The sequence below is a fragment of the Pongo abelii genome, chromosome 16 (assembly GCF_028885655.2).
Source record: "Pongo abelii isolate AG06213 chromosome 16, NHGRI_mPonAbe1-v2.0_pri, whole genome shotgun sequence".
Taxonomy (NCBI): domain Eukaryota; kingdom Metazoa; phylum Chordata; class Mammalia; order Primates; family Hominidae; genus Pongo; species Pongo abelii.
The window spans coordinates 14,259,803-14,282,241 of record NC_072001.2 but is presented as its reverse complement, the minus strand read 5'-3'; the positions used below and the strand labels follow the sequence as shown (position 1 = coordinate 14,282,241).

Genomic DNA, 22,439 nt, shown 5'->3' with positions numbered 1-22,439 from the left:
GAAACTCTGTATTGAAGAAAAATAATAATAATGATAATAATCCATGGGTCAAAGAACAATTCTCAAAAGAAATTAGAAAATACTTTGAACATAAATGAAAACGCATCAAAATTTGTGGGTTTAATTAAAGCACTGCTTAGAGGAAAATTTATAGCATCAAATCATTATATATTACAAAAAAGATAGGTCTAAATCAGCAATCTAACTTTCCACCTTAAGAAACTAAAAAAGAGCAAAGTGAACACAAAACAAGCCAAAGGGACAAATGACAAGATAAAAGCAGAAAACCAATGAGATTGAAAGCAAAAAAACAAGCCAAAAATTAATGAAACTTACAGATTGTTCTTTGAAAAGATCAACAAAATTGAAAAACTCTAGCAAAACTGACAAAGAAAAAAACAGAAAAGACACAAATTATCAGTATCAGGAATGAATGAAGGGACATCACTGCAGGCCCCACAGAATTCAGATGATTAGCAAGAGAATGCTAAGGAAAACTTGACATGTAAAAATCAGACAACTTAGATGAAATAAAGCAATGTCTGAGTGCCACAAACCAGGAAAATCCTCCTAGAAACAAACAGGTCACCTCAATAGTTCTATACCTGTTAAATAAATTGAATTTGCAAAATCTTTTCTTTTTTTTTTTGAGCCGGAGTCTCACTCTGTCACCCAGGCTGGAGTGCATTGGTGCAATCTCAGCTCTCTGCAATCTCCGCCTCCCAGGTTCAAGTGATTCTCCTGCCTCAGCCTCCTGAGTAGCTGGGATTACAGGCACACGCCACCAAGCTCGACTAATTTTTTGTATTTTTAGTAGAAACGAGGTTTCAACATGTTAGCCAGGCTGGTCTCAAACTCCTGACCTCTGGTGATCCACCTGCCTTGGCCTCCCAACGTGCTGGGATTATAGGCGTGAGCCACCGCGCCCGGCGTATAATCTTTTAGAAAGAAATCTCAGGTTCAGATGGATTCAAAAACATTTAAAGAAGAAGTAACACTAATTCTACACAATCCCTTATAGAAAATGGAAAAGGAGGGAACACATGCCAATACTTTGTATAAGGTCAGCTTTCCCCTGACAGAAAGTCAGACGAGATAGTATAATACAAAGAAAGAAAACTGCAAACCAACATCCCTGATGAGCATCAACAGAAAAATCCTCAAAAACGTGTTACCAAGTCAAATTTAGCAATACAGAAACAGAATAGGGCTGGGCGCGGTGGCTCACGCCTATAATCATAGGAATTTGGGATGCCAAGGAGGGTGGATCACTTGAGGTCAGGAGTTGGAGACCAGGCTGGCCAACATGGTGAAACCCCATCTCTATTAAAAACAAACAAACAAACAAACAAACAAACAAAATTAGCCAGGTGTGATGGTGCACACCTCTAATCCCAGCTACTCAGGAAGCTGAGGCAGGAGAATTGCTTGAACCCAGGATGCAGAGGTTGCAGAGAGCTGAGATTGCACCAATGCACTCCAGCCTGGGTGAGATTCTGTCTCAAAACAAAAAAAATAGAGTAGTAAATTGTGGCCAAGTGATCCCTATCCCAGTAACACAAGGCTTGGTCAGTATTTAAAAATCAGGCTGGTATAGTGTCTCACACCTGTAATCCCAGCACTTTGGGAGGCCAAGGCAGGCAGATCACTTGAGCTCAGGATTTCAAGACCAGCCTGGGCAACATAGTGAAACTCCATCTCTAAAAAAGAAAAAAAAAAAGTTTAAGAAAAAGAAAGTAAAAATCATCAATGTAATACACCACACTAACACACTAAAGAAGGAAAACTGCATGACCATTTCATTTGGATTGAAAGCATTTAACAAATTTTAACACCCATTCAGGATTTTTCAAAAGCTTCTAAAAGGGGGAATTAAGGCCGGGCATGGTGGCTCACACCTGTAATCTCAGCACTTTGGGAGGCCGAGGCAGGCAGATCACAAGGTCAGGAGATCGAGAGCATCCTGGCTAACACGGTGAAACCCCGTCTCTACTAAAAATACAGAAAGGTAGCTGAGCACGGTGGCAGGTGCCTGTAGTCCCAGCTACTCGGGAGGCTGAGGCAGGAGAATGGCGTGAACCCAGGAGGCGGAGTTTGCAGTGAGCCGAGATCACGCCAGCGCACGCCAGCCTGGGCATAGAGCGAGACTCCGTCTCAAAAAAAAAAAAAAAAAAAAAAAAATTGGGGGGGAATTAAAGAAACTGCCTTAATCTGGTAATAAGGCACCTATATAAATATGCGCAGCTAACATCACAGTTGATGGTGAAAGACTGAACTGCTTTCCCCTACAGTCAGGAGCAAGGCAGGGCACCCACTGTCACCTCTCCTATTCAGCTTCACACTGCAAGTCCTGGCCAGGGCAATCAGGCCGGGAAAAATACATAAAAGGCAAGCAGACTGGAAAGGAAGAAATGAAACTGCCCCTCTATACAGATAGCATTTAATTGTCCATGAAGAAAACCCAAGGAAACTACAATGAAGCTCATAATAAATGAGTTTAGCACTACTGCAGGACACAAGAACAACAAACAAAACTCAGTGGTATTTCCTATATACTGGTAATGAACAACTGGAAACCAAAATCCTCCAAAATACCAAATCAAGCTCTATATTCAGTACCTGGGCAGGCCCACAGGTAACTCCCACTATGTGTTTGGCGTCGAGTCCTGGCAATGCTGCAGGTTCTGGCTTGGTCACGCGCAAGGTGTCAAAGTGCTGGCACTGGTCGTTGCTCCTCCAGCTGTGGACCTCGCTGTCCTCAGTCAGAGCCAGGCAGTGGGTGGAGCCTGCAGCCACATCAATCACCTTCTTCCCTACAAGGAAAGAGGGATGCAGATGCAGCTTCAAGCCTATGACCTGAATGGCCTAGAAAGATATTTCCACTAGGCCATTCAGGTCAGAAAGCTTTTAATATTAACTTCTTGAGGATAATCTGTTGCTTTAATATTAAGCACAATCATTTGCTTTGGGTGTGTTATTAAAACTCCTGTATTTTGTCAGCTACAATTTGTTAGGACCCACAGCCTACAAACATCATAATGCTGGGATACGAAATGGATCTGTTCTTTTTTCTCCTCCTCATTCAGATTTTCATTCCGAAAGAAACAAGGTGCTTTTAATTAACCATTAGATCACATTCTCCCATCCCAGATACAACAATGCACAGCACACTCTTCACTGAGGAAGGCTTCCTAAGAAGAAATCTATTGTTCTCTCAGAGTTAGGAGATATCACTATTTAAAACGTTGTTTCTATTTAAACACTCAGCAAAATATTCTATTTTTCTTTCCTGGTAAATCTAACATGACCAACACAAAGGGTGTTTCACAGAAATGTCAACATATAAAATAATTCAGCTGAAAAAACACACTGCAGTAAGGGGAACAATTCTATCCTAGGAGCTTACCATAAGTTAACATCAGCAACAACAAAAGGTGTTTTCAACAGTAATTTAAATACCCTCAAAGTAAACGATTTCTGTATCTAATAATTGTCATAGCTTTCCTATACTAATGGAGGTGAATATAAACAAGAAGGCAAGTGAAATTCAAATACCATTCAATGACACAGTAAACTTCTTACTCTGCAACTTATCTCAGAAGCCTAGAAAATAATAAATACCATATGGGCACACAAAACTCTTAGACATCAAGATATTAACATGCTTCAAAATAAAACTAATGGAGAAAGGAACTGGCAAGTCTTAGTTAAAAGTCCCACTTCCAAACACACTTGGTAAAGAAGCAAACACACAAAGAATGTATATAGTAACCAGGACATAACGAACTACAGCCCCCCATAGAACGCAGCCCAAAGCCTGCTTCTGTGAAGACACTGGTGTTGGAACACAGTCAGGTCCACCTGCTTCAAATACAATCTGGCCCTTTAAGAAAAAGGCTGCCCACCCTGAGAGAACCCTAAAGAGTCGATCTGATGTACCTACCTCTCACTGCCTTTTCCCTTCTTCCCTACTTTCTTGTCAACTTGCCTGCCCTTCGCCAGTTCTCGACTAGGATGAAGACTATCTCCCAACCACTAGGCCAGATGGTACGGAAAAGTCCAGTTTTACCTTAGAAAAATCCCTCCATCATCATAGTTTTGATGGCCCCCACCCCAACTTCCTGCAGCATAACATCCCTAGTAAGAACACCACAGAAGAATCTCAGGGTCTTCTTGTGGAGGCTCCCATCATCTCTGCCCGCGCTGGCAGCCCACATTGAAGGCGCTGGCACTCATATCTACATACCTTGGCTTCCATCTGTTCCCTCCAACTACAATGCATGCTGGACACCTTTGCAACTGAGCAAGCAGGAATCACCCATCAAGGATGAGTTCACATGAGAGCGACCCAGGTGGACCCAATCCCACCTCCCAATGTGGCCCCACAGCACAATGCACACTCACGGTCCTCAGTGTGCCTGCAGTACAAGTACAGGTGACCTCACCACACAGAAGGAACCCTTACTGAGTCCAGCCTGCTGAGTGAGGAATGCGTGCCTGCCACAGAAAGTGCCAATGTTTGTAAAACTCAATGGGTTTAAATTAAATTTGGTAAGAGTAACTCAAAGTCATTTTTTAATAGAGACACACCCACTTTCCTCTTAGTATCAATACCTACACCAAGCTGGCAGTAAAAGTTTCTAATGACAGTCCATTCATGGAATGTGAGGTTAAGAACATTAAACCTGCAAACTTTAAAACATTACTAGGGAGGAGCCAAGATGGCCGAATAGGAACAGCTCCGGTCTACAGCTCCCAGCGCGAGCGACGCAGAAGACGGGTGATTTCTGCATTTCCATCTGAGGTACCGTGTTCATCTCACTAGGGAGTGCCAGACAGTGGGCGCAGGTCAGTGGGTGAGCGCACCGTGCGCCAGCCGAAGCAGGGGCGAGGCATTGCCTCACTCGGGAAGGGCAAGGGGTCAGGGAGTTCCCCTTCCAGGGGTGACAGACGGCACCTGGAAAATCGGGCCACTCCCACCCGAATACTGTGCTTTTCCGACGGGCTTAGGAAACGGTGCCCCAGGAGAGTATAGCCCGCACCTGGCTCAGAGGGTCCTACGCCCACGGAGTCTCGCTGATTGCTAGCACAGCAGTCTGAGATCAAACAGCAAGTCGGCAGCGAGGCTGGGGGAGGGGCGCCCGCCATTGCCCAGGCTCGCTTAGGTAAACAAAGCAGCCTGGAAGCTTGAACTGGGTGGAGCCCACCACAGCTCAAGGAGGCCTGCCTGCCTCTGTAGGCTCCACCTCTGGGGGCAGGACACAGACAAACAAAAAGACAGCAGTAACCTCTGCAGACTTGAATGTCCCTGTCTGACAGCTGTGAGGAGAGCAGTGGTTCTCCCAGCACGCAGCTGGAGATCTGAGAACGGGCTGACTGCCTCCTCAAGTGGGTCCCTGACCCCTGACCCCCGAGCAGCCTAACTGGGAGGCACCCCCCAGCAGGGGCAGACTGACACCTCACACGGCCGGACAGGTACTCCAACAGACCTGCAGCTGAGGGTTCTGTCTGTTAGAAGGAAAACTAACAGAAAGGACATCCACACCAAAAACCCATCTGTACATCACCATCATCAAAGACCAAAAGTAGATAAAACCACAAAGATGGGGAAAAAACAGAGCAGAAAAACTGGAAACTCTAAAAACCAGAGTACCTCTCCTCCTCCAAAGGAACGCAGTTCCTCACCAGCAACGGAACAAAGCTGGACGGAGAATGACTTTGACGAGCTGAGAGAAGAAGGCTTCAGACGATCAAATTACTCCGAGCTACGGGAGGATATTCAAACCAAAGGCAAAGAAGTTGAAAACTTTGAAAAAAATTTAGAAGAATGTATAACTAGAATAACCAATACAGAGAAGTGCTTAAAGGAGCTGATGGAGCTGAAAACCAAGGCTCGAGAACTACGTGAAGAATGCAGAAGCCTCAGGAGCCGATGCGATCAAATGGAAGAAAGGGTATCAGCCCTGGAAGATGAAATGAATGAAATGAAGCGAGAAGGGAAGTTTAGAGAAAAAAGAATAAAAAGGAACGAGCAAAGCCTCCAAGAAATGTGGGACTATGTGAAAAGACCAAATCTACGTCTGATTGGTGTACCTGAAAGTGACGGGGAGAATGGAACCAAGTTGGAAAACACTCTGCAGGATATTATCCAGGAGAACTTCCCCAATCTAGCAAGGCAGGCCAACATTCAGATTCAGGAAATACAGAGAACGCCACAAAGATACTCCTCGAGAAGAGCAACTCCAAGACACATAATTGTCAGATTCACCAAAGTTGAAATGAAGGAAAAAATGTTAAGGGCAGCCAGAGAGAAAGGTCGGGTTACCATCAAAGGGAAGCCCATCAGACTAACAGCGGATCTCTCGGCAGAAACCCTACAAGCCAGAAGAGAGTGGGGGCCAATATTCAACATTCTTAAAGAAAAGAATTTTCAACCCAGAATTTCATATCCTGCCAAACTAAGCTTCATAAGTGAAGGAGAAATAAAATACTTTACAGACAAGCAAATGCTGAGAGATTTTGTCACCACCAGGCCTGCCCTAAAAGAGCTCCTGAAGGAAGCGCTAAACATGGAAAGGCACAACCGGTACCAGCCACTGCAAAATCATACCGAAATGTAAAGAACATCGAGACTAGGAAGAGACTGCATCAACTAACGAGAAAAATATCCAGCTAACATCATAATGACAGGATCAAATTCACACATAACAATATTAACTTTAAATGTAAATGGACTAAATGCTCCAATTAAAAGACACAGACTGGCAAACTGGATAAAGACTCAAGACCCATCAGTGTGCTGTATTCAGGAAACCCATCTCACGTGCAGAGACACACATAGGCTCAAAATAAAGGGATGGAGGAAGATCTACCAAGCAAATGGAAAACAAAAAAAGGCAGGGGTTGCAATCCTAGTCTCTGATAAAACAGACTTTAAACCAACAAAGATCAAAAGAGACAAAGAAGGCCATTACATAATGGTAAAGGGATTAATTCAACAAGAAGAGCTAACTATCCTAAATATATATGCACCCAATACAGGAGCACCCAGATTCATAAAGCAAGTCCTGAGTGACCTACAAAGAGACTTAGACTCCCACACATTAATAATGGGAGACTTTAACACCCCACTATCAACATTAGACAGATCAACGAGACAGAAAGTCAACAAGGATACCCAGGAATTGAACTCAGCTCTGCACCAAGCAGACCTAATAGACATCTACAGAACTCTCCACCCCAAATCAACAGAATATACATTTTTTTCAGCACCACACCACACCTATTCCAAAATTGACCATATACTTGGAAGTAAAGCTCTCCTCAATAAATGTAAAAGAACAGAAATTGTAACAAACTGTCTCTCAGATCACAGTGCAATCAAGCTAGAACTCAGGATTAAGAATCTCACTCAAAACTGCTCAACTACGTGGAAACTGAACAACCTGCTCCTGAATGACTACTGGGTACATAACGAAATGAAGGCAGAAATAAAGATGTTCTTTGAAACCAACGAGAACCAAGACACAACATACCAGAATCTCTGGGATGCATTCAAAGCAGTGTGTAGAGGGAAATTTATAGCACTAAATGCCCACAAGAGAAAGCAGGAAAGATCCAAAATTGACACCCTAACATCACAATTAAAAGAACTAGAAAAGCAAGAGCAAACACATTCAAAAGCTAGCAGAAGGCAAGAAATAACTAAAATCAGAGCAGAACTGAAGGAAATAGAGACACAAAAAACCCTTCAAAAAATAAATGAATCCAGGAGCTGGTTTTTTGAAAGGATCAACAAAATTGATAGACCGCTAGCAAGATTAATAAAGAAAAAAAGAGAGAAGAATCAAATAGATGCAATAAAAAATGATAAAGGGGATATCACCACCGATCCCAAAGAAATACAAACTACCATCAGAGAATATTACAAACACCTCTATGCAAATAAACTAGAAAATCTAGAAGAAATGGATAAATTCCTCAACACATACACCCTCCCAAGACTAAACCAGGAAGAAGTTGAATCTCTGAATAGACCAATAACAGGAGCTGAAATTGGGGCAATAATCAATAGCTTACCAACCAAAAAAAGTCCAGGTCCAGATGGATTCACAGCCGAATTCTACCAGAGGTACAAGGAGGAGCTGGTACCATTCCTTCTGAAACTATTCCAATCAATAGAAAAAGAGGGAATCCTCCCTAACTCATTTTATGAGGCCAGCATCATCCTGATACCAAAGCCTGGCAGAGACACAACAAAAAAAGAGAATTTTAGACCAATATCCTTGATGAACATTGATGCAAAAATCCTCAATAAAATACTGGCAAATCGAATCCAGCAGCACATCAAAAAGCTTATCCACCATGATCAAGTGGGCTTCATCCCTGGGATGCAAGGCTGGTTCAATATACGCAAATCAATAAATGTAATCCAGCATATAAACAGAACGAAAGACAAAAACCACATGATTATCTCAATAGATGCAGAAAAGGCCTTTGACAAAATTCAACAACCCTTCATGCTAAAAACTCTCAATAAATTAGGAATTGATGGGACGTATCTCAAAATAATAAGAGCTATTTATGAAAAACCCACAGCCAATATCATACTGAATGGGCAAAAACTGGAAGCATTCCCTTTGAAAACTGGCACAAGACAGGGATGCCCTCTCTCACCACTTCTATTCAACATAGTGTTGGAAGTTCTGGCCAGGGCAATTAGGCAGGAGAAGGAAATCAAGGGTATTCAATTAGGAAAAGAGGAAGTCAAATTGTCCCTGTTTGCAGATGACATGATAGTATATCTAGAAAACCCCATTGTCTCAGCCCAAAATCTCCTTAAGCTGATAAGCAACTTCAGCAAAGTCTCAGGATACAAAATCAATGTGCAAAAATCACAAGCGTTCTTATACATCAATAACAGACAAACAGAGAGCCAAATCATGAGTGAACTCCCATTCACAATTGCTTCAAAGAGAATAAAATACCTAGGAATCCAACTTACAAGGGATGTGAAAGACCTCTTCAAGGAGAACTACAAACCACTGCTCAAGGAAATAAAAGAGGATACAAACAAATGGAAGAACATTCCATGCTCATGGGTAGGAAGAATCAATATCATGAAAATGGCCATCCTTCCCAAGGTAATTTACAGATTCAATGCCATCCCCATCAAACTACCAATGACTTTCTTCACAGAATTGGAAAAAACTACTTTAAAGTTCATATGGAACCAAAAAAGAGCCCGCATCGCCAAGTCAATCCTAAGCCAAAAGAACAAAGCTGGAGGCATCACACTACCTGACTTCAAACTATACTACAAGGCTACAGTAACCAAAACAGCATGGTACTGGTACCAAAACAGAGATATAGATCAATGGAACAGAACAGAGCCGTCAGAAATAATGCCACATATCTACAAGTATCTGATCTTTGACAAACCTGACAAAAACAAGAAATGGGGAAAGGATTCCCTATTTAATAAATGGTGCTGGGAAAACTGGCTAGCCATATGTAGAAAGCTGAAACTGGATCCCTTCCTTACACCTTATACAAAAATCAATTCAAGATGGATTAAAGACTTAAATGTTAGACCTAAAACCATAAAAACCCTAGAAGAAAACCTAGGCATTACCATTCAGGACATAGGCATGGGCAAGGACTTCATGTCTAAAACACCAAAAGCAATGGCAACAAAAGCCAAAATTGACAAATGGGATCTAATTAAACTCAAGAGCTTCTGCACAGCAAAAGAAACTACCATCAGAGTGAACAGGCAACCTACAAAATGGGAGAAAATTTTCGCAACCTACTCATCTGACAAAGGGCTAATATCCAGAATCTACAATGAACTCAAACAAATTTACAAGAAAAAAACAAACAACCCCATCAAAAAGTGGGCAAAGGACATGAACAGACACTTCTCAAAAGAAGACATTGATGCAGCCAAAAAACACATGAAAAAATGCTCACCATCACTGGCTATCAGAGAAATGCAAATCAAAACCACAATGAGATACCATCTCACACCAGTTAGAATGGCAATCATTAAAAAGTCAGGAAACAACAGGTGCTGGAGAGGATGTGGAGAAATAGGAACACTTTTACACTGTTGGTGGGACTGTAAACTAGTTCAACCCTTGTGGAAGTCAGTGTGGCGATTCCTCAGGGATCTAGAACTAGAAATTCCATTCGACCCAGCCATCCCATTACTGGGTATATACCCAAAGGACTATAAATCATGCTGCTATAAAGACACATGCACACGTATGTTTATTGCCGCATTATTCACAATAGCAAAGACTTGGAACCAACCCAAATGTCCAACAATGATAGACTGGATTAAGAAAATGTGGCACATATACACCATGGAATACTATGCAGCCATAAAAAATGATGAGTTCACGTCCTTTGTAGGGACATGGATGAAATTGGAAATCATCATTCTCAGTAAACTATCGCAAGAACAAAAAACCAAACACCGCATATTCTCACTCATAGGTGGGAATTGAACAATGAGAACACATGGACACAGGAAGGGGAACATCACACTCTGGGGACTGTTGTGGGGTGGGGGGAGGGGGGAGGGATAGCATTGGGAGATATACCTAATGCTAGATGACGAGTTAGTGGGTGCAGCGCACCAGCATGGCACATGTATACATATGTAACTTACCTGCACATTGTGCACATGTACCATAAAACCTAAAGTATAATAATAATAATAATAAAAGAAAAAATAAATAAATAAATAAATAAAAATCTAAAAAAAAAAAAAAAAAAAAAAAAAAAAAAACATTACTAAAGAAACTGTCCTGAAGGGTTTTAAAAGTTTACATTTGCACTCACCTTGCAAGCCTTCTAAGAGTTTTGGATAACGAACATATTCCTCTGTTCTGTGTCCAAGTCTCTGGTTGTCACCTTTTCCCCATGAATAAACTTGGCCACTTTTCATCAAAGCAATGGAAAACTGACTTCCACAGCGGACTTTGACCACATCCAAGTCTTGAAGCTTTTCAATCAGCTTTGGGGTTTTGCAGCCATCACTACCACCTCTGCCCAATTTCCCATAGTCACCATCTCCCCAAGACCACACTTGCCATAAAAAATACAAATGCATTTAAATAACAACAACTCTGCATTTTAATGAAAAATTTTAAATGACTGAAAATAATATAATGAAAAATGCACACTAATCTAGACCACCCATGTGCATAGTTAACACTACAAGGGTGGCTACTGAGCAAATGAAATCTAGATGACACTTGAGGTTGATATAGAAACAATAAAGACAGGGAAAGCTGAGTTTTCTTTTTGTTTTCATTCCATGAAAAACAAAGTCCTGACTCTTACTAGCCTGGGCTCAATGTTCACTGCTTCACAGAACCAAAGGCCCACTGCCTCCGTAACACATAACTGGGGCCCGGCACACTGCAGACGCTTGCAGACCACCCTCCCATTTGCCTGCTGCTTCTGTTGCCACCGTGCGGACTGCTGGTCAACCGTACCACTGTATGTGTTCCCAACTGCATGTATCAGCATAGTTGATAAAATGCTCACATAGAGATGGTGGCAGCTGCGAACCATCTGACAGGCCCCAGGCAAACAAGCCCAGTAACCACCGGGGCCTCTCCACCAATGACACTGAGCCCCACACCCACTGGACGACAGGGTGGGCGGCTTCCTCCAGGGAAGCTGCCATGCATGTCCTCGAGGGCCTGTCGAGGGTGGCGAGAGCTCTACGTACCGTTCTCAGTGACAGCCAGGGTTTGAGCGTCCCCACTCCCACACGCCACATCGATGACCTTCAGTCCTTTAAGCCCAGCTACCAGCATCGGAATGGCCTCGTCCTCACTGGAGCCTTCAAACAGATAGGACGGCCGTTTATTAAGTCCTGTAAGAGGCCACCTCCTGCTGCATGCTCCCACTGATGCAGACCAGATGTACTGTGGCCCAGCCGGCCATAGTTCCCATGGCCCCAGGTGTGCAGCTCCCCCTCGGCAGTGACGGCTGCGCTGTAAGTGCTTCCGACAAGCGATGTGCACCACGTGCTTCCCGGCCTGCTTTCCAGAGAAGGCGGAGATCACCTTAGGCTCCTCCAGAGGCCTTGGGGAGGAAGGGAACAAACATGAACGCCTTTCTTCTTGGTGTTATTTCTTATTAGTGTTAGCAAAGGAAGTTCACTATCCAAATTTAGACCATCACAGCATCAGGCCAGTTTCACCTTCTAGGTACCTAATAAAATAAGAAAGACAGAATTCAAACACCTAACACATCCATGACTTTTTGTTCAGTTGGAACCCGATGCCAAGCATGGTATCCAGTAGAAATATAAAAACAGTGTTTGTTAAAGACTTGTACAATAGGCCAGGCATGGTGGCTCACGCCTATAATCCTAGCACTTTGGGTGGCCGAGGTGGGCGGATCACCTGAGGTCAGGAGTTTGAGACCAGCCTGGTTAACATGGTGAAACCCCATCTCTACTAAAAATACAAAATTAGTTGGGCATGGTAGCGGGTGCCTGTAATCCCAGCTACTTGGAAGGCTGAGGCAGGAGAATCGCTTGAATCCAGGAGGTGGAGGTTGCAGTGAGCTGAGATCATGCCATTGCACTCCAACTTGGGCAACAAGAGCAAAACTCCATCTCAAAAAAAAAAAAAAAAAAAAAAAAGGCTTGTACAATAAAGTCCATTGCAGCTTTATTCACAATGGCCCAAAACCACGGTCCATCTGCAACAGAAGGAATGACTTACCCACACACCAAACAACATGGCTGCATCTCAAGACATCATGCTAAGTGAAAGACGCCAGAAACAAAACACCATACACTGTATGGCTTTGTTTATATTAAATTATGGAAAAGACAAAATCGTAACAACAGAGGGCAGATCAGAGGTTGTCAGGAACTGGAGGTAGGAACGGGCATCGACTCGAATCCCTGGAAGTGACGGGAGCGCCCCATGTCTTGATGGCAGTGACCCAACTGCGTGCACTTGTCAAAACCACCCAACTCTACATCTGAAACTGTCATCTGGCTGTATGGAAGCCTCATAAAGCTGACTAACATTTGTATGTATTTGTTAAATGAATGGGGATGGAATGAAGCCAGCACTCTGCAATCTATACTTTACAAATGAAAAGTATGAGGCAGTGGGGATTAGGGTAGAGAAGTCTTACTAGTTGAAGAAATTGCAAAGTTAGCAAAATACCCTATTCTTAGGATCCAGAATATGTTCCTATGATGGATGACATTTTCTTGAGAATCTATAGAAGCCAGGCCTCTCCAACGACATGGTTTACTCACTTTGAGACCTACTAGTTTGCAAAATACACACACACAGTGGCACAGGCGCTCACAGGGACAGCCCAATGACTCTACTCAGTACAAACTCTCCCTTACTCAGCTTAAGTTTCAACTTCCCCAAAAGGTTATCTCCAGCTTCTGCCATCTGCACTCATCTCTCTTCCTTCCTTGAAGTCCTAGAATAAGGCCTAAGTTACTCATCCCAGCACTTACTCTCCACTGAGAATTGTTTTACTATGAAATATTTTATATAAAGTCAGTTATAAATACCATAAAGGAAGTAAGCAGATATACCACCCTGTCCTGCACCTCTACACCTTTCAAGTCCCATGTACCCCATGTCAATCCCAGCCTTTAGGATCCAGTGTGAGAGTAACAGCTATAAATTCCATGGAGATCAATCTTTTGTTTTTCACTCATTTTACATTTGTCTGAATCCCTTTCAACACTGTCAGGGTTGGGCTGTTCTGAGCTTGGCATACATGTACCACACAATGCGCATCACTCTGCTTTTCTCCCAGTTTGGGATCTTCCCAGCGGATGCTGTCAGCAATGATGACCTCAACTCCACCCTGTGGTGTGCATGGGCCATGCCCCCCAGGCTCCTCTCAAGGGACACAAGTGCAGTCATGACTTCGCTCATTTCAAGCTCTGCAACTGCCTGCTCCCTGCTCAGGGCTCTGGCCCACATGAAATGGGCTTGCTGAGTTGGTATGCACACACGTCCTTCATTTAAACCTAATGCCAAAGTTCCACGCACAACAGCAAAGTACAAGAGGGTTCCCCATCACTCCATGGGGCTGTCAGACCTCCCAATTCTTACAGCCTGGCATTTATAATAACTTTGTTTTATCTCTGTTCTTTCACAATAAAAGGTTCCACCGAATAGGATAATATTAGGAAGAAACTGCTGACTTTTGTTCCTGTAAAAATAATATTATGGTTCAAGGAAAGGGTGACAACCTTATCTACGGGAGACAGGGTGAACTGTTTGTGAATGAAGGAACAGTGGTGTAGGATTTGTTTTGGCAAACTCCAGAGTGGCGATGCAGTTTGAGTAGATAAAAGGCTGGCCAAGGCTACACGGGGTGGAGAAGAGCCGAAAGGCCAATTCCTGTTGCCCTCCATGCATGGGCAGAGCTCCTAAGCCATCACCAAGGAGGGGGCATATCGTAGTGTCCTGCTCCACCCCAGCGCTACATGTCAGGGTAGCTGGAAAACACCTGGACACACTTCTGCACTCCATCCTGTTTAGGATATAGCAACATAAAAGAAGAGTGTGTCCCCTACAGAAATGAGCAATACATACACAGTGTCCCTGTGGCCCAGCCATCTGCCATCCCCACAGCCCCAGGAGTACACCTCTCCAGTGGCAGCCAAGGCTAGGTAATGGTGACCATCAGAATGGGCAGCAATTTTTACAATGTTTCTGGAGGCGAGGCCTTGGACCAGCTGTGGGACCTAAAAAAGGAAAAATACCAAGAAAAGTAGTCATCAGTCCAAGGAAAATGAAAGCAGCGCAGCTCTCCGTTATCATGTATCCCTGAGCAAAGCCTGCTCTAACTGGAAGTGGGGCATAAGTCCCTGGGGGCCATGGGGCCGGCTCTCCAGCCCTTCCCACGCAGCACCAACAGAACAGCGGGCAGCCTCCAAGTGCTCTGTGCCAAGAGCAGAGCCGATGCAGGGGCAGGACAGGCTAGCCCCATGCCACAGAGACACACAGCCGACAGGGAGGAATACCTCGCTTTAATGAAAACATGCCACGTCCCAATTTGCCACTATCCCCATGAGGCCCATCTCCCTCATCTGTCACCTGTCTGGTCCCAAAGTCAAATGAGTTTACACGTGGAAATGAGTTTACAAATGGGAATCTCATGATTAGCAATGAGTTTCACTGTAAGGACTTCCTAATCTTCACAACCCAAATCTTGACAATATTACAACTGAGATCATTAAACATAATATACAATAAACAGAAGCTCATCAATCTTCAGAAATCAAATGGCTTAAAGAAACACCAGAGCTTGTGCATCTGTAGGACAGACCCTGCTCCACAAGGGAACACTGCAGGCGGTGCCCAGAACACTCACCAGTGTGTCACTATTGTAGGCCTGTGTGTACACACGGCCATTGCGTGACAGAATCAGGAAGCGCTTCTCTGCACAGGCAATCTGTGTGACTCCCAGGTTGGCCAGGCCTTTGCACTGGATTGGACCAATCACATTGGCATAGTATTTCCATCCTATTAACACCCAACCTATGACCTCTTGCAATGATCCCTGCAAGATGAGAAAGTAAATGTTTTCTTTTACAACAGCAAAAAAAAAAAAAAAAAAAAAAAAAATGCTGGGAGTAGCACTGAGATATTATAAGCTAAAAAACAAAGCAAATAAAGAGAAAATATGCTGATTCAAAGCATCAAAATAGCTCGTACCATGCTGTATTACCTCATTTAACAGGTATGATGAAGCAACTGAACAGGTTATTTTTCCGTTTCCATTGCATTTCATTTTAACAGAGACCATTAAAAAGTAGTATAAATGGCCCTTAAATACTAATGTATTTTAAAATGCTCAAACTATATCAGGGTCACCATTTTGTGCTTTAACAGGCAAAATCCCAAAAGCCCACACACAAGGCTGGGAGACCAGCAGCCATATTGGTGGTGAGAGAAATCAAGTTGTACAGGAGCAATCTGGTGACAACCAGCCCACACTAGGTGCATCCCCACCTGTGCATGTGCACAGGCACACACGCATGCACCCATGGAGGACACATGTTCCAGGTCAAGCCTTGCAGTACTATTTGTGTTTTTTGTTGTTTTTGTTTGAGATGGAGTTTCACTCTTGTTGCCCAGCCTGGAGTGCGGTGGCGCGATCTTGGCTCACTGCAACCTCTGCCTCCCGGGTTCAAGCAATTCTTCTGCCTCAGCCTCCCGAGTAGCTGGGATTACAGGCATGTGCCACCACGCCCGGCTAATTTTTGTATTTTTTAGTAGAGACGGGGTTTCTCCAAATTGGCCAGGCTGGTCTCAAACTCCCAACCTCAGGTGATCCGCCCACCTCGGCCTCCCAAAGTGCTGGGATTACAGGCGTGAGCCACCACACCCGACCCTCAGCACTATTTGTATAGCAACACTGTGGCAATAAGCCCAAGTGTCCACCAATAAGAGACTCACTAAAGAAAGATACATAAAAGACACATCCACACACTGAAGACTAAGCTGCTTTATAAAAACAAAGAGCGACACTCTGATAAAGTACTCCAGTATATATGGTTAGTAAAAAAAAACAAGCAACACAAGTAATGCAACATGCTACCACTAGTGTACTCATTCCAGAGAACAAGGTTACAGAGGAGACTGAAAAGTCAGAGGCAGCAGGTGGGAAATGGCTGGAAGGCGTGGGCGGGGAAGCGACAGTGTGTCTCTGCCTAGGTTTGATTTTTGAACCATGTGACTGTATTCCTTTTTTTTTTTTAATGACTGTAAAACAAAATAAATACTCTTCATACTAGAAATAAAATCTTAGAAAAATCTGGATTCAAAACTAGGATTACTGTTATACACTGGCAAAGTTCACTACCATTCCCAAAGGCAGTTTTCTCATTGACATAATGAGATACAACAGCGTGCATGAGGTCCTCAGCAGGCTTGCACCCTACAGGTGCTCCACACATGCAAATCACTACTATTACCATTACTATTACATAACAGATATAATATATAATTATACTGTCACTGCTATAACCAGCATTACATACTAACACAGCCCGTGTTCAGAGTATAAAGAAGGCTGTGGAACCCCCTGCAGGTGGGAGGGCCTGGGGCTGTGGATAAAGGGGAGCTCTCTGGGGCTGTGCCACCTGAACCTGGAATGCGGGCCCCCAGGTTGGGTCCCCAGGCCTGTGTGCCTCAGCTTGCTCATCACTCACTCTCTACACGGATAATACTTTCAACAGCAAACATGTTTAAAAACCATAAGCCAGCTCCCCCCAACAATACCAGAAAAAACAAGTCTCCACATGGGCCCAGGATGAGAACCTAGAAGTGGTACTAGCTACAAAACACATGGAGAACACGGTTCTTGCACACACACCTTATGAGACGTCAGAGAGCTACACAGCGGAAGCATCTACAGGGCGTAGCCAGACGGTCTAAATGGGCCATGACAACAATCACCATTTGTCGCAGATCAATGGCAAGCTCGTTGTCTTGTGGAAGGGTGAGGTACCTCAGGAAACTCTCAATGGGGCTCAGAGGGCCACACAAAAGCTAGAAAGGAAAAGTAAACAAACATTCAGAAATGGTGGGAAAAATTAAAGTAACAATTAGCCTTTAATTATTTTTTTTATTTTGCTATAGACTCATTTGACCCATCAAATGACAATGTCGATGATACAGTTATACTATACAGCTATATATTTATGCAGCATATAAACTGACTGTACAAATGTCTAAATTTGCTGTATACATGTACACAACATTGACTGTGCATATATACATTTATGATACTACAGGTAAGTTGAATCCACACAGATTACTAGCACAACCAAACCACCCTACAGGCCTAGGACCCCCGGAGAAAGGCAGAACCACTTCTGTGGGAACCCAGCACAGCATCTCAAGCTGGCCTTGAAATCTAAAACCAAAAACTTTATTTCCATCTAAACGTTGCCCACTCTGGAGAACACCTACTTTCATTTGCATAATTCTAATTCTTCTAAAGGCAGAAGAGCCCTATTATCATTAAAGACTGCAAATAATAGAAAAACCAAAGCATGATATTGGAATGCCTAAGACTTTCCCAAAAAACCGGCAAAATCCAACTTGTACTTGACCTGTAAAGACCAGCAGTCCTGGAGGTTTAGGCCCAGGGCCCCACATGCCTGCTCCTCCCCCAGCTCGGTGTCCACACCTGTTAAGGGGGGAGCTGGTACTAAACAGAGTGACAGCTCAGGTGACACGCCCTGCACAGAGCCCAGTACATAGGAAGGGCCAACAAAGCAGGCCATTATTTTCATTGTTCTTTTCTGGTATTGATTTAAAAGTGCATGTTTCAAGCTTGGTTCTGTGCTGACAAGGAAGTCAGTGTTCACTGATCCGAGTCTTCTCCACAAACAAGTGGCCTCCCACACCTGTCTCATCTGACTCAATGCTGTTACTACCAAACACACACACACCAGAGAAAAATACTGCCGTGGACACGCACGCCAGTCTTGCTTAAAAAATAACTAGACTCGAGTGTCACCTACACACAAAGTTCCATCATGACACCCACGTGCATGTCGCCCTCGGAGTGGGGCGTATCCTTCCTGCAAATGATGCTCTGGAACCTTTGCAGCAAGGGCAAAAGCGGGGCACTGGTGCCCTGGGCGGAACGCTCATTGTCAGTCTCCTGTGCCTCGCTGTCCCACAGCTGAAGCAACATCAGGATGGCAAACAACATTTGGCCAAAGGAGAAAAGATATTTATTCCTAGTAAAAACAGATTAACTTTTTTTTTCATGGTGGAGCAAAAATAAAAGCAAACAGCTAGATAGAAGTGAAGCAATACTTGGGATATGAAAGGAAACGAAAGTAAAGCCATGGTAATTAAATCACTGAATTGACACCAAGATTTCAGCACACGACATCACCTTTTGCTGATAGGAAAGACCAGTTAAGAAGCTCAAAGAGCATGTTTACATGAAAGATCTAGGATCTTAAATTCATGGAATAAAAATAATTAAATGAGGAAAACTGAAAAAAAAAAAAAATTCCCAGTCTAGAAAACTAAGCATAAAAAAAGGAAGTGAAGAAAAGGAAAAGAGAGAGCGAGCTCTGGGACATGGTTCTCTGGTTACAGAGCACCACATCTGCTGCAGTCACACACGATTCAGTGAAACAAACACAATGCAACAGGTATTTGGACACAGAGCCGCTTCCCCAAAGTGTTCCCAGTCTGTGGCAGCCCTCACCTCAGCGTGCCTGTCTGCACAGCCAGCTCCAGCAGGATGGCCAGGGCCAAGTGCTGGTCCTGCAGGGGGACGCTTCTGGCCCTTTGGTGCCTGGTGTTCCGTGAACATCCCTGAAATGAAAACAGTGGATGCAGGAACAAAGCGACCTCCAGAAAGACAGCATGCTTAAAATCACACTAACACGTTTACTACACGCTCCCTCCCAAGGAAGGATATATTTTTAATATTTAGAATCAAGTTTATGAGACTTGCTACTCAAATTTTTCAGAGATTTTTAAAGTGTAAAATTAGCTTACAGAAATATATTTTATTTAAATTATTCATTCAGACACTATATTACAGTAGATGACATACTCCAAGTTTGTGAAACATAAAATAATTTATCTCATTATCAAAAACATGAGTAGAAGAATATCTAACTATCTTTTCCAGTTTCAATGACTTGTAAGACTATAACAGTATCAACATCCTCCTACGGAATTAGAGAGCCAATCTCCAAAACCACCTGATAATCTGAAGGCAAAATGTCTACACTAATTTTTATCTCTGATCAATGAAATATTTTTAACTTTTCTATGTTACTCAATAATAAATTTTTTAAAATTCTATCCCAAGACTGCGGAGAAAGGATCCTATGGCATCAATATTACAGCTGAATTTTTGAAATCAACTCCATGCCTATGTTCAGGGCCTCCAGCGTTAAAAATTTGTGGTGATGCCTTCACCAGCAGGCTCAGGAAGTGGACTCAGAGCCAGGGATGCAAACGCCAAAGGCCTCCTGCCGGATGGAAGAAGGCACAGTGCTGACCTCTGCAAGGGGAGTGAGGAGTGGCCTCACTTTTCCTCTGCATCTGTCCTCCCTGTTGAATTTTATATTTTCTTTAAATTTAAAAACCTTAACAAAAATGCATAGCACCTAAGACCAGAATTCATGTTTTTCTTACACACAAATGATTCCTATTCAAAATTTTTTACGCTAAAAAGACCAGCTAAAGGACTAAACTATTTGATCTTGAGTAGTTGTTTACTCCCACGTTATCTATAAGACTTCAAACCAAGCGCCACTCTGCACTCAGGACAGCAGCTCCTAATCACAGACAGACACACAATGTAAGTGCTCAACCCTCCACGAATGACTGATGGCCAAATCTCTAAGCATCCTCCCTCGTCCATCTCATTTAGTATCACAGCTTCCTGGGTCTAGTCAGAGTATCATATATCAAATCTCCTGAAAAGCTGAGAACCCAGACCCAGAATCACAGCACTGAGAGCCCGCTGAAAACAGAGGTGAGAAACCAACCTACTAGGCTTCTTAGCTCTAAAGCGAGGGTGGTAAGAACCAGCCTCAAGCAGGCCAGCTGTCTGCGTGCAGAAGGCAAGAAAGGAAAGAACTCACCCCATCACAACGGACCTGAGGAAGCTGGTCGCTCTCTCCACCACCTCCAGCCACAGAGAGGACCCGGTGCTCTCATCGAAGAGCGAGGCCTCGGGAAGTGCTCGCAGGGCGTCCAGGGACTCCTACAACAGCTCACTGCAGAGGTCCGCATTCTCGCCTGGGCACACACGTGTCAGAGGAGCCCGCCCACTCCCCTCACTCTCCTGCTGGGCTTCCCACCCCTCAGCGAGAGATGATGCCACTGTCACCTTTCCAATCCCTCACTCAACAGGCCAAAATCTAGCACAGCTGTTCCAGTCAATTCTGTATTTCACGGCTGTCACATGAGCAATACAGTAACTTCTTATTCTTCTAGAATTAAGTCTGTACTCAGGTGTTCCATGGTAGTGGCTGACGTGGGGGTGAGGGTGCATGCACTCTCTTTTTTTTTCTTTAAAGCACAGACATGAAAAGTGAAACAGCCTCTGCAGCCTCTCATCTCACAAGCAAGGAAACCGAGGCACAGAGAACACAAGGGATCAGCCGAAGGGCACATGGTGGCTGAACCGAGCTCAAAACCCAGACTGTTGATGGATTAGGGAAGCAGAACAACGCATCACACCAGGGACCATACCTGATCGCCAAGCCCTGCACAGGAAGGCGAAGGCGAAAGACAGTGCCGCTCGGGATCCCACTCTGGCGAGCCCCCCCACACCTTTGCTCACAGGCCGGGAACTGCAGACGACACACACGGAACATACAACCAGTCAGCAGCGGAGGGTGCAGATACTACATAAAATCAATACTATGAAAGGGTGTGTACCAAAATCTGACCAATGGTTTTCTTCAAGTGACAGGATCACAAGTGGATTTTTAGTTTCGTTGTTTAACAACTTTGATCAAATGTCTTTTGTAAAGGAAAAGTTTTCTCTTTAAGCATCAAAGAAATGTATAAGGAATTTTAAATGTCTTGGGAAAATGCTCATGAAATGACCTCCCAAAGTGAGATTCTAGTGGGAGGAAGCAGACGATAAACAGATAAATACATAAACAGAGGGAGAATAAACCCCACATGGGAGACCAGGCCGGAGAGGAGCTGGAAGAAGAGCAGCAGAGACGCACAGGCTAGCCTGGCTCACCCCAGCTCCGGCGTCCTCCACTCGGGGTCTGCTCCTGGCCGCGGGTGAAGCCCTGTGTGCTTGAGCCACCCCGTGGGGAGTCGCCCTCTTCTGAGGATGGTGCTCATCACCGTCCTGTGTGTTTTTAAGCTTTTCGCTACTTGCGTATGTTAATTTCACAAGTCAGTTTCATTCCGCATGTAGTAAAAGGTTATGCAAATGGTACACCACAAAAACCATCCTGTACAAGAGAGAAAAGGCTAGAATACAAAAAGGCATAATCTCAACTCAATTATGCATAGAAAATAATTTTATTTTATACTTTATAGTATATCATATTTCTAATATATGTATATTACAGTATTGCTACTATATATTCTCCAAATTTACTAAAATTTGCTTTCATGATCAGGGGATACGCTATAAAAACAGGTGATATGGAGTTCAAGACCAGCCTGGCCAACAGGACGAAACCCTGTCTCCACTAAAAATACAAAAGGTAGCCAGGTGTGGTGGTGACATGCCTGTAATCCCAGCTACTCGGAGGCTGAGGCAGGCAAATCGCTTGAACCTGGGAGGCGGAGGCTGCAGTGAGCCAAGATCGCACCACTGCACTCCAGCCTGGGAGGCAGAGCAAGACTCCATCTCAAAAAAACAAAACAAAACAAAACAAAACAAAAAACAAC

General features: G+C 43.8%; 1 protein-coding gene across 19 annotated transcripts in view; it reads right to left on the bottom strand.

The window, feature by feature from the left end:
• LOC100456617 (E3 ubiquitin-protein ligase HERC2-like) overlaps positions 1-22,439 on the bottom strand; it is a 52,641-nt gene that overhangs the window by 7,298 nt on the left and 22,904 nt on the right. For 7 of the 19 annotated variants that reach the window (XR_010137293.1, XM_063716364.1, XM_063716362.1 and 4 more), the window contains exons 5-13: positions 21,775-22,013; positions 20,657-21,370; positions 19,261-19,370; positions 17,401-17,576; positions 15,394-15,582; positions 14,613-14,764; positions 11,747-12,105; positions 10,849-11,100; positions 2,620-2,813 (exon numbers count right to left, since the gene is read on the bottom strand). Coding sequence is in view for 18 of the 19 variants with exons in the window: in XM_063716364.1 (XP_063572434.1) it covers positions 2,620-2,813; positions 10,849-11,100; positions 11,747-12,105; positions 14,613-14,764; positions 15,394-15,582; positions 17,401-17,436 (1,182 nt within the window). In the remaining variant the exon portion in view is untranslated. Of the gene's footprint in view, positions 1-2,619; positions 2,814-10,848; positions 11,101-11,746; positions 12,106-14,612; positions 14,765-15,393; positions 15,583-17,400; positions 17,577-18,582; positions 19,207-19,260; positions 19,371-20,656; positions 21,371-21,774; positions 22,014-22,439 lie in introns of those variants that run through there. The other 12 variants (XM_063716351.1, XM_063716359.1, XM_063716352.1 and 9 more) reach the window with 11 other exon arrangements.